The following is a 14,332-nucleotide window of genomic DNA, read 5'->3' on the forward strand; positions in this document are numbered from 1 at the left end:
TATTCGCACCAAAGGTTCAACCATCGGCGTGTGATGATGAGACACCCTATTGAACCATCATCAACAGTCATCATTTCGACCGAGATTGCAGCAGAACAATAAACGCCGGCCGGCGTGCCGGTGAGGTTTTGTAGCTTCACACAATAGACCAACAAAATTTCGGTCGATTGTGTGCTGAACGATTTTCTACACACGCTGGGGGAACAAACTAACAACCGACAGTCTTCGTTCGTTCGCAGCCGTCTGCACACCCTTTTACGCGCAGCAAGATTCCAACTCAAACTGGAACTTGCTTTATCATTCTGAAGTGCTAGTTTTAAGTCCATATTAATAGTTTAAGATCAAATATAATATTAAGTCCAAATAAAGTTCTTTAAGTTTAAAGAGTGGTTAGCATGCAAAATTGGACTTTGATTATTATTCATGTTTAGCATGCAAATTGGACTTGTGAATAAAACGGTAGGAAAATAAACCGTGCGTTAAGTGATAAATCGGACTTTTTATTTCGACCAACGAAATCAGATTCGACACACCGAATCTTCATCTGAGTGGTTCCGGATTTTGTCCACTGCCCTCCCGGGGCTTCGACATGGTCCTTCGAGCCGGATAGACGTCGATAGGAATCCGTCTGACCGAAAAACACGTTTTTGGATCCGGAATCTATCCGTAAAATGGCTGCTGCGCCATTTTGGAACCACGTTGCTGCTTGCTGATTTTAATATATCCAAGGCATATTTTATGCCTCACATAGGTGAGTGCGGTTCCAATACCTACGTTTTCGTTATTTTTCTACCGGATCTTTATTTTGCATGAATCCTGGTTCCTATACGTGACCTGCGAACGAACTATCATCACCCGAGATTGAATATCTTCCGAGTGATATTTCCGCGCCGAGGTGGAAGATCAATTCCTGGCAATTTCTTCAACCTGGTCAATCGAAAGCGATACTACAACCAATATTGAATATCTTTCGAGTGATATTTACGCGCCGAGGTGGAAGATCAATTTCCGGCAATTTCTTCAACCTGGCCAATCGAAAGCTGATACTACTACCACGTGGTCCAACCAATTTGAAGTTACAAAACGGATATTTTGAAGACGATTTGGTGCATTTTCGAGCTCATTATCCAAAGTCGACAATTCCTCCTGGATACTTACGGCCCTTTCTTGGTGCAGAGGCAATAATTATGCAAGGCATATTTCAAGCCTTGCCCAGGTAATTAGGGTTCCATTTCCTTTAAGCCGATTTGCGCGGTCTACGCGGTCTTTTGATTTTAGATCCACACCGTGAACGAGATGTCGGCCGCCGAAAGGAAATTGCGGGGTCTAAAAAACCGCAAACGCAGCATCACGACTTCCTTCGTTGGGATTGTTAACTTCGTCAACGAGTTTCAACAAGAACGCGATGCAGTCGAGGTTCCAGTCAGGCTGGAAAATCTTGTTGAACTTTGGAAGGAGTTCAATGCCGTTCAGCAGGAGCTCGAGATAATGGAGGATTCTGGAGACGACAAAACATTGCAGGAGTATCTCAAGGAGCGCACGGATTTTGAGAGGAACTACTACCGGATCAAAGGTACTCTGCTTTTGTATGCTAAGCCGTCCCCTGAATTACATGACACTACTCGTCGTTCTGCGGAACCCTCCCACCAAATGAACATTAAACTACCTGATGTGAAAATCCCAATTTTCAATGGCAATTTTGATAATTGGCTAAATTTTCACGATTTATTCGTTTCGCTCATCCATTCTTCAACGAGCTTATCAACGATACAAAAATTTTATTATTTGCGCTCTTCTTTAGCTGGCGAAGCGCTCAAAATTATACAAACTATACCTATTAGCAACGATCAATACCAAGTTGCATGGAAAATGTTAGTGGACCATTTTCAGAATCCCAGAAGGTTGAAACGCACGTATGTACAATCGCTATTTGAATTCCCTTGCCTGAAACGTGAGTCTCCAGCAGAATTACATACACTTATCGAAGGTTTCGAGGCCAATGTGAAAATATTGAAACAGTTGGGCGAGGCAACTGAACATTGGGATGCCTTACTCATTCATTTACTCAGCGTTCGGCTAGATCCGATTACTAGAAGGGATTGGGAAGAATATGCGAAAAATGAAAACATTGATCAATTCCCTAAGCTTGTCGAGTTTCTCCAACGTAGGGTAAATGTCCTGCAAACAGTTTCCACTAAGCCTTCTACGTCGCAACAACCTAGTTTCCCAGCAAAGAAGCCAGCTTTTCCACGAGTTAGCAATTATGGTAGTGTACAGAATAGTGGATTTCAACGCAATTGTTTCGTCTGCTCTGGTCAGCACAACATTTATCAATGTGCTTCATTCAACAATATGTCCGTCGATGAAAGGGAAAACGTTGTCCGCCGTAATCAATTATGTCGAAATTGTTTGCGCCGTGGGCACTTAGCCAAAACTTGTTCCTCTGAGTCTAGTTGTCGCAATTGTAATAGTCGTCACCATACCAAACTCTGTTCGCCTCAAAGGTTCGAAAATAAACCAGCTCAAAACATTAGATCAAACAAACCTAGTCCACCCATTCCGAAACCTGATAATCCAGCATCTGATTCTTCCGTTGCCCATTCTGGAGTCACTAGTTGCAGTTCGCATGGTTCAACCTCTCGTAAAGTGCTTCTTGCTACTGCTGTCATTTTAATGGTTGATGATACCGGAAACGAATACCCCGTCCGTGCATTATTGGATTCTGGAAGCGAATGTTGCTTCATAGCCGAGCGTGATAGTCAGCGTATGAAGGTGCAGCGGAATAGAGTGGATGTTCCTATTGCAGGCATAGGACAGTCGTCAACATGTGTTCGTTCAAAACTCCGTTCAACGTTCAAGTCGCGGATTTCAAGCTTCAAGGCCACCGTTGATCTATTCGTTTTGCCGAAGGTTACCGTAGACTTGCCGACTATTTCCATAGACGCTTCCGCATGGGAAATACCTACAGGAATTCAACTAGCCGACCCTGCCTTTTATGAATCAGCTAAAATCGATGTGGTGCTTGGTGCTGATGTCTTCTTTGACCTCTTCAACGTTCCTGGACGAATTTTTATGGGTGATTCAATGCCACATCTGGTAAACTCTGTGTTCGGATGGATAATCTCGGGAAAGGTTCCTGAAAGGAAGGTCAACGCTCCTCTTATTTGCAATGTAGCAACTACAGCTGATTTACATCGAGATATGGAACGATTTTGGCTCCTCGAAACTGATGATTCTCCTGCTTATTCGCCCGATGAAATTTTATGCGAAAAATTATTCGTCGAATCGGTTTCACGTTCATTCAGCGGTCGCTATATGGTTCGCTTACCTATGAAGCAAGACGTTTTGAAAAACTTATGCGATAATCGAAGAGCTGCTTTGCATCGATTCCGTCTTCTAGAAGGTCGCCTCAAACGAAGTCCTCAACTAGCAATTCAGTATCTTGAATTCATGGACGATTATATCAACCTGGGGCACATGAAACAAATACATGATTCCTCAATCGATCACCAACCGTCTTTCTTTCTTCCTCACCACCCAGTGGTTCGAGAACAAAGCAGCACAACAAAACTAAGAGTCGTATTCGACGCCTCTTGTAAGAGTTCATCTGGAATTTCTTTAAACGAGGCCATGCTGGTCGGTCCGACCATTCAGGATGACCTTAGGTCAATTATTTTGCGATCTCGAATTCATCCCATTTTGATTGTTGCCGATGTTGCCAAAATGTTCCGGCAGATTGAAATTCATCCAGACGACACACCTCTTCAGAGAATTTTCTGGCGGTCAGATCCCGAACAAGAAGTTCAAATCTTCGAATTAAAAACCGTAACATACGGTACTGCTGCAGCACCATTTCTCGCTACTCGAGTTTTGCAGCAGATGGCTCACGACGAGAGTCAAAATTATCCAATCGCGTCCCAGGCGACTTGTCGAGACATTTATATGGACGATCTCATTTCTGGCACAAAAACAGTCAACGAAGCAATCGAGCTTATTACGCAGTTAGAAGGCATGTTTTCCTCAGCAGGCATGGAGCTACGCAAGTATGCAAGCAATTACCCGGAAGTCCTGGAGCAGCTACCTGAATCAAAAAGAGCTCTCCAGTCGACAGTAGATTTGGATAAGGATCAAACAATAAAAACGTTAGGCCTGCACTGGGAAACCAACACCGACCGTTTGAAATATGTTATTCTTGATTCACAAACTGAAATCACCTCAACGATTACAAAAAGAACAACACTTTCTTGTATCGCGAAATTATTCGACCCTCTAGGGTTACTAGGGCCCGTTGTGGTAACGGCCAAGTTTTTTATGCAAGCTCTCTGGAGTTTGAAAGAGGACGACAAACTTTGGGACTGGGATCGTGAACTCCCAGAAGATATGCAGATTTACTGGAAATCATTTGTCGCTGAGCTTCCGCTTCTGAATCAGCTTAGAATCGATCGGTTCGTTATGCTTCCGAACACTGTCGACTTCGAATTACACTTTTTCTCCGATGCGTCGGAAAATGGATACGGTTCCTGCGTTTACGTTCGGTCAACCAACTCAAAGGGCGAAATCAAAACAGCACTACTTACATCGTCTTCTAAGGTGGCACCTTTGAAGAAGCAGAGCATCGCACGTCTAGAGCTTTGTGGAGCACTCTCGTCGGCTAAGTTGTACAGCAAGGTTTCGAAGTCACTCAGGGTTCCAGCAAAGGCATTTTTCTGGGTGGACTCTACAACGGTTTTGAGCTGGTTGGCAGCAACACCTTCGTCATGGTCGACCTTTGTAGGGAACAGGGTTTCGAAAATACAAACAGCGACAGAGAAATGCGACTGGAACTTCATAGCTGGAGTTGAAAACCCGGCGGACATAATATCCAGAGGACTTCCCGCAAACAAACTACTCGACAGCAGACTATGGTGGGAGGGTCCGCATTGGCTCGCTCAGGAGAGGAGTTTCTGGCCAGTGAATGCTGCACAATTTGAGCTTACGGAAGAGGCTGCTCATGAGCGCAAAAGAAGCGCGCTAACGTCAGCTGCACTTGCACCTACATTTGTGGACACGTACATCGCCAATTTCTCCAACTATCAGCACATGTTGAGAATGACTGCTTATTGGAGGAGGTATTTCACCAATCGTCGTTTGCCGAAGTCTGAAAGGGTCGTATCTCAACCACTTACAACAGAAGAAATCCTTGGAGCTGAGAATGTTTTGATTCAGCTTGTTCAGCGAAATAGTTTTCCCGAAGAATGGAAGGATTAGGAAAATCAACGACCAGTTTCGAACAAATCTCAACTTCGTTGGTTCAACCCAATTATTGCCACAGATAAGGTTCTTAGAATTGGCGGTAGGTTGGGAAAGTCGGCTCAATCGTACGCATCGCAACACCAAATAATATTGCCAAAATCTCACGCTTTCGTCACACTTCTGGTACGATCTTATCATGAACGTTTATTGCACGCCGCAACCCAATTACTCACTAACACACTTCGTTTACGTTTCTGGATTCTCGGTGGTCGAACCACACCAAGGCTCATAGTTCACTCCTGTGTAGTTTGTTTTCGAGCCAAGCCGAAAGCCATACAGCAGCTTATGGCTGATCTGCCATCGCCACGCGTAAAACCATCAAGACCATTTTCTATCACCGGTGTAGATTTCTGGGGACCAATTTACCTAAAACCTCGTCACCGTCGTGATGCACCTATTAAGGCTTATGTGTGCGTTTTTGTGTGCTTTAGCACTAAGGCCGTCCACCTCGAAATTGTAACGAACCTTAGCACAGCAAAATTTCTCCAAGCTCTCCGTCGATTTGTTGGGCGTCGAGGCTTGTGCTCTGATATTTTCTCCGATAATGGGACGAATTTCACTGGAGCTAATAATGAAATTCGTCGCCTTCTAAAAACCAAAGACTTTCAACATTCTGTTGCCCGCGAATGCTCCGACAACGGAATTCGCTGGCATTTCAACCCACCCAGAGCTTCGCACTTTGGCGGACTTTGGGAGGCTGCCATTGCATCAGCCCAGAAACATTTTGTTCGAGTTGTGGGGGACCGAAAATTAGAATTTGACGACATGGAGACCCTGTTAGTTCAGATCGAGTGTTGCCTGAACTCGCGTCCGCTCACCGAACTCACAAACGATCCTACGGATTTACGGCCGTTAACGCCCGGCCATTTCTTGATCGGCGAGGAACTGAAATCTGTTCCCGACGAAAATTGCCACAACATTCCATACAACCGGCTTCCACAATGGCAGCAAATCCAGAAAATGCAGCAGGAGATATGGAGTCGCTGGAATCTGGAGTATCTACACACGCTCCAATCTCGTACCAAATGGTTCAAACCTCCCGTGGAGCTGAAAAAGGACCAGCTCGTTGTCCTTATCGACGAGAATCAACCGCCAATGCGCTGGGCAATGGCACGAATCGTCGATTTACATCCTGGTTCCGATGGAGTAGTTCGAGTCGTATCACTACAGACACCCACCGGAAAAACAACCCGTTCAACATCGAAAATATGTGTTCTTCCTATTCCATCGCCGTCCGAAGAACAAAATTCATCATAAATTTCCGAATCACAGTAAGGACTGTGACTTCAACGGTTTCCAACTAGGATCAGCCACGTCAGCATCGGATTTCCGCATGGGCGGATCAAGCAACGTAGCAGCTTATTTAAAATACAAGGCCCACAAACTGTAGGGTCCAGGTGAGGACCTTTCCAATCAATTTACTCTTTTGAAACCCTCTACCGGGTCTTATATATTCTTTTCATATCGACGAAAAACCGCTGGAGATGACATCGAGACGACAACTGGGTTCAACGCTTCGCTGGTACCATCATCGTCAACGTAGTCAACTCTCCCGAAGACAGCATCATCCAACAACTACTTATGGTCAACGATTCAACATTTCAGAAATAGTTATTTCTGCGAGGGGCAGGATGTTCGATTCACAATGTGCATCGAAAAATTATTCGCACCAAAGGTTCAACCATCGGCGTGTGATGATGAGACACCCTATTGAACCATCATCAACAGTCATCATTTCGACCGAGATTGCAGCAGAACAATAAACGCCGGCCGGCGTGCCGGTGAGGTTTTGTAGCTTCACACAATAGACCAACAAAATTTCGGTCGATTGTGTGCTGAACGATTTTCTACACACGCTGGGGGAACAAACTAACAACCGACAGTCTTCGTTCGTTCGCAGCCGTCTGCACACCCTTTTACGCGCAGCAAGATTCCAACTCAAACTGGAACTTGCTTTATCATTCTGAAGTGCTAGTTTTAAGTCCATATTAATAGTTTAAGATCAAATATAATATTAAGTCCAAATAAAGTTCTTTAAGTTTAAAGAGTGGTTAGCATGCAAAATTGGACTTTGATTATTATTCATGTTTAGCATGCAAATTGGACTTGTGAATAAAACGGTAGGAAAATAAACCGTGCGTTAAGTGATAAATCGGACTTTTTATTTCGACCAACGAAATCAGATTCGACACACCGAATCTTCATCTGAGTGGTTCCGGATTTTGTCCACTGCCCTCCCGGGGCTTCGACATGAGTTATGAGTTAAATATAAGCACAGAGAACAGACGTACAAGCTATCTCACGAAACTTGTGTAAAATTTCCAACGAACATTTTAACCAATTTTTCCTTTTTGACTTAACCACCAGATGTCTCCAAAAACACCAAAGAGAACTGTGAAAATTTGATTTGTAACTTTTGAACGGCGCAGTAGATGGCACTGTTTTAAGTCAATTTTCAACGTATTTTTTGGGTGTCAGCGTTTGAAATTTTACACACTTTTTTAAAGATTTTTTGTTCGAGCTTGTACGTCTGTTCTCTGTGATATAAGAAACTTAAGAATAACTCATATTTAAGCTCAGCTTACACGCAGAGAAAACTAGGCTTTTGAAACAAAAGAAAACTGATTTTGATTCCGAACACTAATTTTTTTTGTACAAAACTCCTGTTTCATTTGAATCAAAGAATTTTGTTTTTGATTCCAAAAAGTAATTTATAAAAGAAAGAATAAATTCTTTGAACTAAATATTGTTTGGCATTATTTGAAACGAATTCTTTGATTCTAAGATGGTTCAATTGCTTATTTCTTTTGATTGAAACAAAGTAAACTTTTTTTAACCTAAGAAAAATATTTTTAACTTGAAGAAATGTTTTCTCTAAGCAAAAACTTCAGCCTTTGATTCAAAAGATATATTTTGATAATATTTTGATTTGACTTGAAGAAGAAAAGGAGACCGAAAAATCGAATCAAATTTGGCTGGTAGTGTGAAAATTTGGATCACAGTTAGCTAATTAAGAAGAATTCAGGATGAAGTATGGTAAGTGTATGTTAATTAAAGAGTAAATATTGAATATTTGCTTGCATTTTTTCAGGACCAAGGACGACGGATGGTTTATTCAAGTCCCTGAATGTTTCAACAGAGGTAAACGTTGCGCAAGACGACACCGCTCCAAAACCAGCGGTCAGGTCGACGAATATTAGGACCAGATGATTCGATTATAATGAACCAGTGTGTGACCCAGTGTTTATTTTCCGGAATTCCGGATGGTGCATGTTTCTGACGTCATACGATGACAAAAAGTGAGTCCCACATGACCACCCTGAATACATATAAATCACGAAAAGTAGTATATTCTGGCCCAATATTTTGCTTTGAGAATCTTATTAGCACCCTCTCCTCAGCACAAATCCTTCTTTAGTAAATGAAGATAAAAAAAAAAAGTTAACAAAAAAAGGAAAACGCATTTGATCTAAAAAAATTTTATTCATCCCAAAATCAAAGGAAATTTACCTTTGTTTTTGCGGCACTTTCCTTTGAATTAAAAAAAAAAATTCTGCGTGTACTTATGCGCGTGGATTCGACAGTGAATAACGCAAAAACAAATTATTGTAGACGAGTATAGTCTGAAAATTACATTTAAAAACTGATCACACTGACATGACGCTTAGAACAACAATCCGATCATTTTCTGTCTAATTTGGTCACCTATCGTCGGTTTTGCGAACCTTGCAAAATTTGACAAAAAATTCCCGTAGTAAAAAATTACTTGTTTACCCCGATTGTATCTTCGAAATTGCCTATTTTTACTTGAAAGTTGGGTGGCACTTTCCAACTGGGATAGCATTTCACCAAAAGCGATCGATGCGCACTCTGGAATCGATATTGCGTACTGCTGGAAAAAATTATCCGACTAACGAAATTAAGTGTCCAGTCAGTATTGTCAGTGTTTAAAGTGTCTGGCATTAAAAAGCTAATCATTCCGCTAAATTTATTTTTTCATTAAATTTTTGCTAAACTAATGGATAAGCAGTAGGCAAATAGTAATATTAAATTGATAAAAAATTCAATCTTTATCTTTTTGTCGACAAAGTTTCTCATTTGACTTGAGTTTAAAGATATAACATTTAGAATTCTGCCACAAGGTGGTAAAGTGTCATAAATAAACCAAAAAGTGAGTTGTCTACGGTTGTTGTGCCATTTGGCAATACGGACCCGGAGGATTGCAACCATCGATATTTATCAGAGCATTTTGTTTTTTTTTTTTTTTTTTTTTTTTCATTGAACTCCATCGGTTGTTTGTTGTTACGACGATATCAACAGCCGTTTCTACCTGTGCTAGTGTGGCGGAGAGATTCCATCGTTTCCAAACCACACTGACACAATGAAGAACCGTGGAATGATACGTACGCATCAACCTGCGGCCAACACAAACAACAACACCAAAAATCCATCCAACATAAGCACACCACCCAAGAGGAAAAGGTGCGATTTATTGAAAGGAGCCAAGAGGGGGCGAGAAATCGCAAAATATGTAAATTTGTTTTTTCCCTTCTCGATGCGATGAATCGCTTCCAAATGTTACATTTAGTGCCACGATGCGGTGGCCACCGGATTTTCCGAATATTCGCATTCAGTAAAATAGCATCGAAATGATACAAATAATTTGGAACTTACCTAAAATAGTCTTCAAGTGTCGCAATCGAGCCGTGGAATCTTTCTTGCTGTCCTGGATTTTTGCAGTAGACTTTTTAAGATCGATGTTAGACTTTTTGGTAAACATTTTTCTAGTGGATCTTCCTTAATTTCTTTATAGTCAGAACTTTCCGAAAAACAATATGACCCGTTTACTCCAGGGGACTTTTCAGAACCACAATACTAATAATTCCGTTCGTTGCGTTTCCCATGATTTTCCACCAGCAGAAAAAAAAACTTTAGACAGGGGAAAAGGGGTCGCGACAAAGTTACGGGATTTTCTTGTCGTAATGATCCACTTTTACCTCACCATATTTGAACCTGGAACAAATTTTCTCAAGAACAATCGTCGATAACAACACATAACACTGATTTCACATTTCGATAACATAAACTAGTGGCCTTAAGATGTTGGGCAGAATCGTAAAAACTGAAATGGCCAAGCGAAAAGTTTCACTTCTTGCGTATAAAATGATTTTTTCATATGAATTCGAATACGCGACGAAGATGATGTCGACTGCTTCTTGCGCTCGCGAAAACTGGATGATTGATCGAAGCGCAAGCACTAACACCAACAAAAACAACGAATTTGACAACCCAGTCTGACGTTTATTTGTTTTCGTACGAGGGGTGATAAACGCGCTAACTTTCGAACGCTCAGTTCTGAGTCGCCAGTAACTCAGTTTCGCCAAACCCGCATTTCTACAGTTCTGAGTAGAAGGGCTTTACTCAGATTCGACTTAAGGCAACTGTATCCCTAGCCTAAATGGTCGGTAAAGTTAAGACCAAAAACTGAGCACCATACCCGCATAAAATTAACGAAACGATTTCTTAAATAGTCAAACGACGATTTGATGAAGCGTTGAAAAACGTTTAGGAAACGATTATTCAAACTGTGAAATGAGTATACTAAGGTAAAGATGAAACTATGATCTTTTTATGGCCAAATCGACTAAGCGTTTTTCAGTCAGCGAAACATTCTTATCCGCTAGCTTTCTAATTGGCGATTAGCGGATAGGAACTTTAATGTCAGACACAGGGATTTCTCAGGCATAGGAATAAATCGTCATAAACGCGGTTTCAAAACATTTATAAAAGAAGTTTTATTCTACTGTACCATTAACGTTGAAATAGTCCATGAACAATGTGAAACGTAGAGTTTTCCCTTATCCCTGCCTATCGACCGGCGGGCTTTGGTGAACCTGCGGAGGTGCCTTTGTGGTGGACGTTGTGTTCAGCTTCACATCAGAAATATTCATACAAATAAGCTCGTGAGTCGCTTCATCGATTCCAACAGCAAGCTTGATGTCCCCAACCTTGTCACAGTATTCACTGTACTCATTGAGTACGACGCAATCGTGATCGTTGAAAGGTACCAGGTTGCGATCTTTCTGGTAGCACCGATTTGGGATGCACTCTGGATGTTTTTCGCCTGGCTTCAAGTAAATCATTTTTCCTTCCGCACAGTACCCCGTGGTATACATCTGGTAGCATTTGTGGGTTGAAGCGTGGTAAACGTAGGCTGCGATCAAAAAAAAAAAATTTTTTATGCTTAACGTCTCAGATCAATGAAAATACTTTTTTTGTGATATGGGGAGAGGTCAAGTGTTTGTTTTCCATGTGCACGATGCAATGCAGTTAAATCACTGATCACACTGACATGACACTTAGAACAAAATTTCGTTCAAATTTGGTCTAAAAGCCTCCTACCGCCGAAATTGCGCGGCAGCAATTCGAGCATAAAAATTTGACACAATAGCATGGACTCCAACCTGTTCAGTCCATTCGAGTAGTCTGAATTGATCGATATTTATCAAATGTCTGGTTTAATTTTCCAGCCGGGCTACAACATCGATCGAAGCGCCTCTGGTATCTTCGTTGATCGTTAATTTTGCGAGCAGGCAAAAATGGAAATCGAGTGTCCAGTCAGTGTGGTCAGTGGTTAAATGTTATCCAACTTTTGACAGACTCATAGGAGTTTTTCCAAGAAAGCGAACTCGAATTAACCTCAACTATTAAATTCACTCAGATAAACTCTATCTTCAGGTACACCTCATGTGATAATGAAAATTAAAAATCTTATTTTGTCAACAACTTAAAAATGCGACACATATTGGCCTTGTAGCATGGTGGAATCGAAGGTGGATAGTGAACAGCTGAATTTTAAATCGGTCTCAGCGTTTACAACTTCTTAAAAATGTTTTATTTCGATTCCCCAATGATGAGAAAATTTCCGCTGTGAAAATCGGGGGAACGAAATTAAAACATTTAGGTATAAGAGGTTTTGAACAGTTCAAAATTAAACTTTTAACTATATTACTTATCGGTTCCATCATGTTACAAAACCAACTTATGTCGCTTTCTTGAGTTATTTGTGAAATAAGATTTTCCATAATCACCTGAGGGATACCGCGACCTTTACAAGGTATTGCAGATCGGTTGGGCTAATTTGAAAGCGTATGAATTGCATTTTAAGTTTTTTAAACTTTATTGAATGAATATTAAAAGAAAACTCAGAAACGTTCAACAGTAATTTCATAAAAATATAAGTTTTTCTATCTATTGTAATTTCTGAAATTCGTGGAATTGTATTGCTATGAAGCAACAGTATTATTACTATGAAACTAAAATCTCGCGTGAGCTTTCATTACGTCGTATAAAACAAAATGTAAACAAACACGAAATTATCAACCGAAAACGCTCGCTGAAGAAGGTAGTAAGTTGCTATCGAAATACCGGTATATGACCTTTTTATTTACCGTGGTTGAATTAAAAGGAATCTTTCGATTGCTTTGATTCAGTTGAATCATTCAACCAAGTAGGCTCACAACACAATAGAGTAAACAAACAGTTTTATTACGAAAAAATTAAGAAAACTGACACAAACTAGTCGCAACTTCTGTCCATTTAGAATATTTGTGGTCTGGACAACATATTCTACATATATTTTCTATATTTGAAAAAGAAATATTAAAGTTGTTTTGATAACTTTTGCAGCAGTTTTCTGTGAATTCTGTAATTCTGTAATTCTTCCCCCCATGGAGATTTTTCAAGTAAGATTTGCCGTATTTAGTAACGTGAAATAAGGCCGGAACAAATTTCAAATCCTTCTTTTGTCACTCGAAGTTGGATCATCGCAAGGGGGGGGGGGACAATAAAAAATAATGCGAAAAACAAATAACTTGGAATAAATTGCACGAAAGCTTGTATGCATCCAAATTGCTTACTAAATTATGGCATAAAACCTATAAATCATGTATTTTTTTTATCGAAAAATTCAATAAAATCATGAATACAAAATATGAATTAACTTCCATCTTCGAAAGTTTTGTTTCTGGGTCTTGTTATCTTTCGGATATTTGAATTTTTATTTGAAATTTACTTAAAATACTTCCAACTTTATTTATTCCCCCCTTCGGCCCTTCGGGATTTTGGAAATTTTGGAGGGGGGGGGGGGGTGACAAAAGAAGGAATGAATATTTGTTCCAGCCTAACTTGATCCCACAATGTGTTTTTAAAAAATAAGTGTTAACAAACTTGTCAGAAAATTGGCTCGCATGACGTTCTCAAATTGAAACTAGTTTTTAGTTGCGAATTTCTATTTGCAATTTAATGAACCATTCATATTGAAACTCAAATCTTGACACACAGAACCCCTACCTCGCCTTTAAAATAGATTTTTATTAAGAAGTGTATCTCAACAAGTTCGTCAATCACTTTTTTATTAACCACTTTAATGATAAAAAAAAATCGCATACATGATTACAAATTTTATGCTGATATGAAACATTCTTAAAAAGCAATTTCTGCCTCAATTTTATTTTGTGTTTCTTGCTCTTTGAAATGCTCACCTCCTCTTTCAAAATAACATAAGCCCACTTAATTCACAGGTTCCTAAGGTGCAAAGAATTTTAAAGCTAATTTTGATCAATTTCAGTGCTCTGAAAATTTGAAAATTGGTAAAAATTATATAAGAAAATTCGGCACTTTTATTACGTTACTTTAAAATATTTAAAAATATTTGCAAATAAAGGTTTTAATCAACTTGTCCCAATACAACAGGTTATTTTTGTTTCTGCAAAAACAGTTTTAAAAATTTTCTTAAAAATAATAAATTTTTATTTTTAGAGAATTTTAAATATTTTTTCAAGCAAAAATCAGATTGTTTGCATCAGTTTTGCAGATTTCAACAAATCAGTTAAATGAAATAAAAACTATTTAAACTAGCATCACAAATGTCAGAAAAACTGCTTTACGAAATCTTAAAAACTTCACAATTTAATTTTTTAGATCATTCATCATCATCATGACAAAATTTGACGAAAAATTCGAGTTCAGAAAGCCAAAA

At 39.9% G+C, this 14,332-nt stretch overlaps 1 protein-coding gene across 2 annotated transcripts in view; it reads right to left on the reverse strand.

The window, feature by feature from the left end:
• Nucleotides 1-10,538, reverse strand: part of LOC129745597 (probable Rho GTPase-activating protein CG5521) — a 28,047-nt gene extending 17,509 nt beyond the window's left edge. For both annotated transcript variants that reach the window (XM_055738895.1, XM_055738805.1), the window contains exon 1: nt 9,967-10,538. In XM_055738895.1, the coding sequence (XP_055594870.1) occupies nt 9,967-10,072 (106 nt within the window). In that variant the 5' untranslated portion in view covers nt 10,073-10,538. The remainder of the gene's footprint in view (nt 1-9,966) is intronic.
• Between the last annotated feature and the right edge of the window lie 3,794 nt (nt 10,539-14,332).

Source organism: Uranotaenia lowii, chromosome 1 (genome assembly GCF_029784155.1).
Source record: "Uranotaenia lowii strain MFRU-FL chromosome 1, ASM2978415v1, whole genome shotgun sequence".
Classification (NCBI taxonomy): Eukaryota; Metazoa; Arthropoda; class Insecta; order Diptera; family Culicidae; genus Uranotaenia; species Uranotaenia lowii.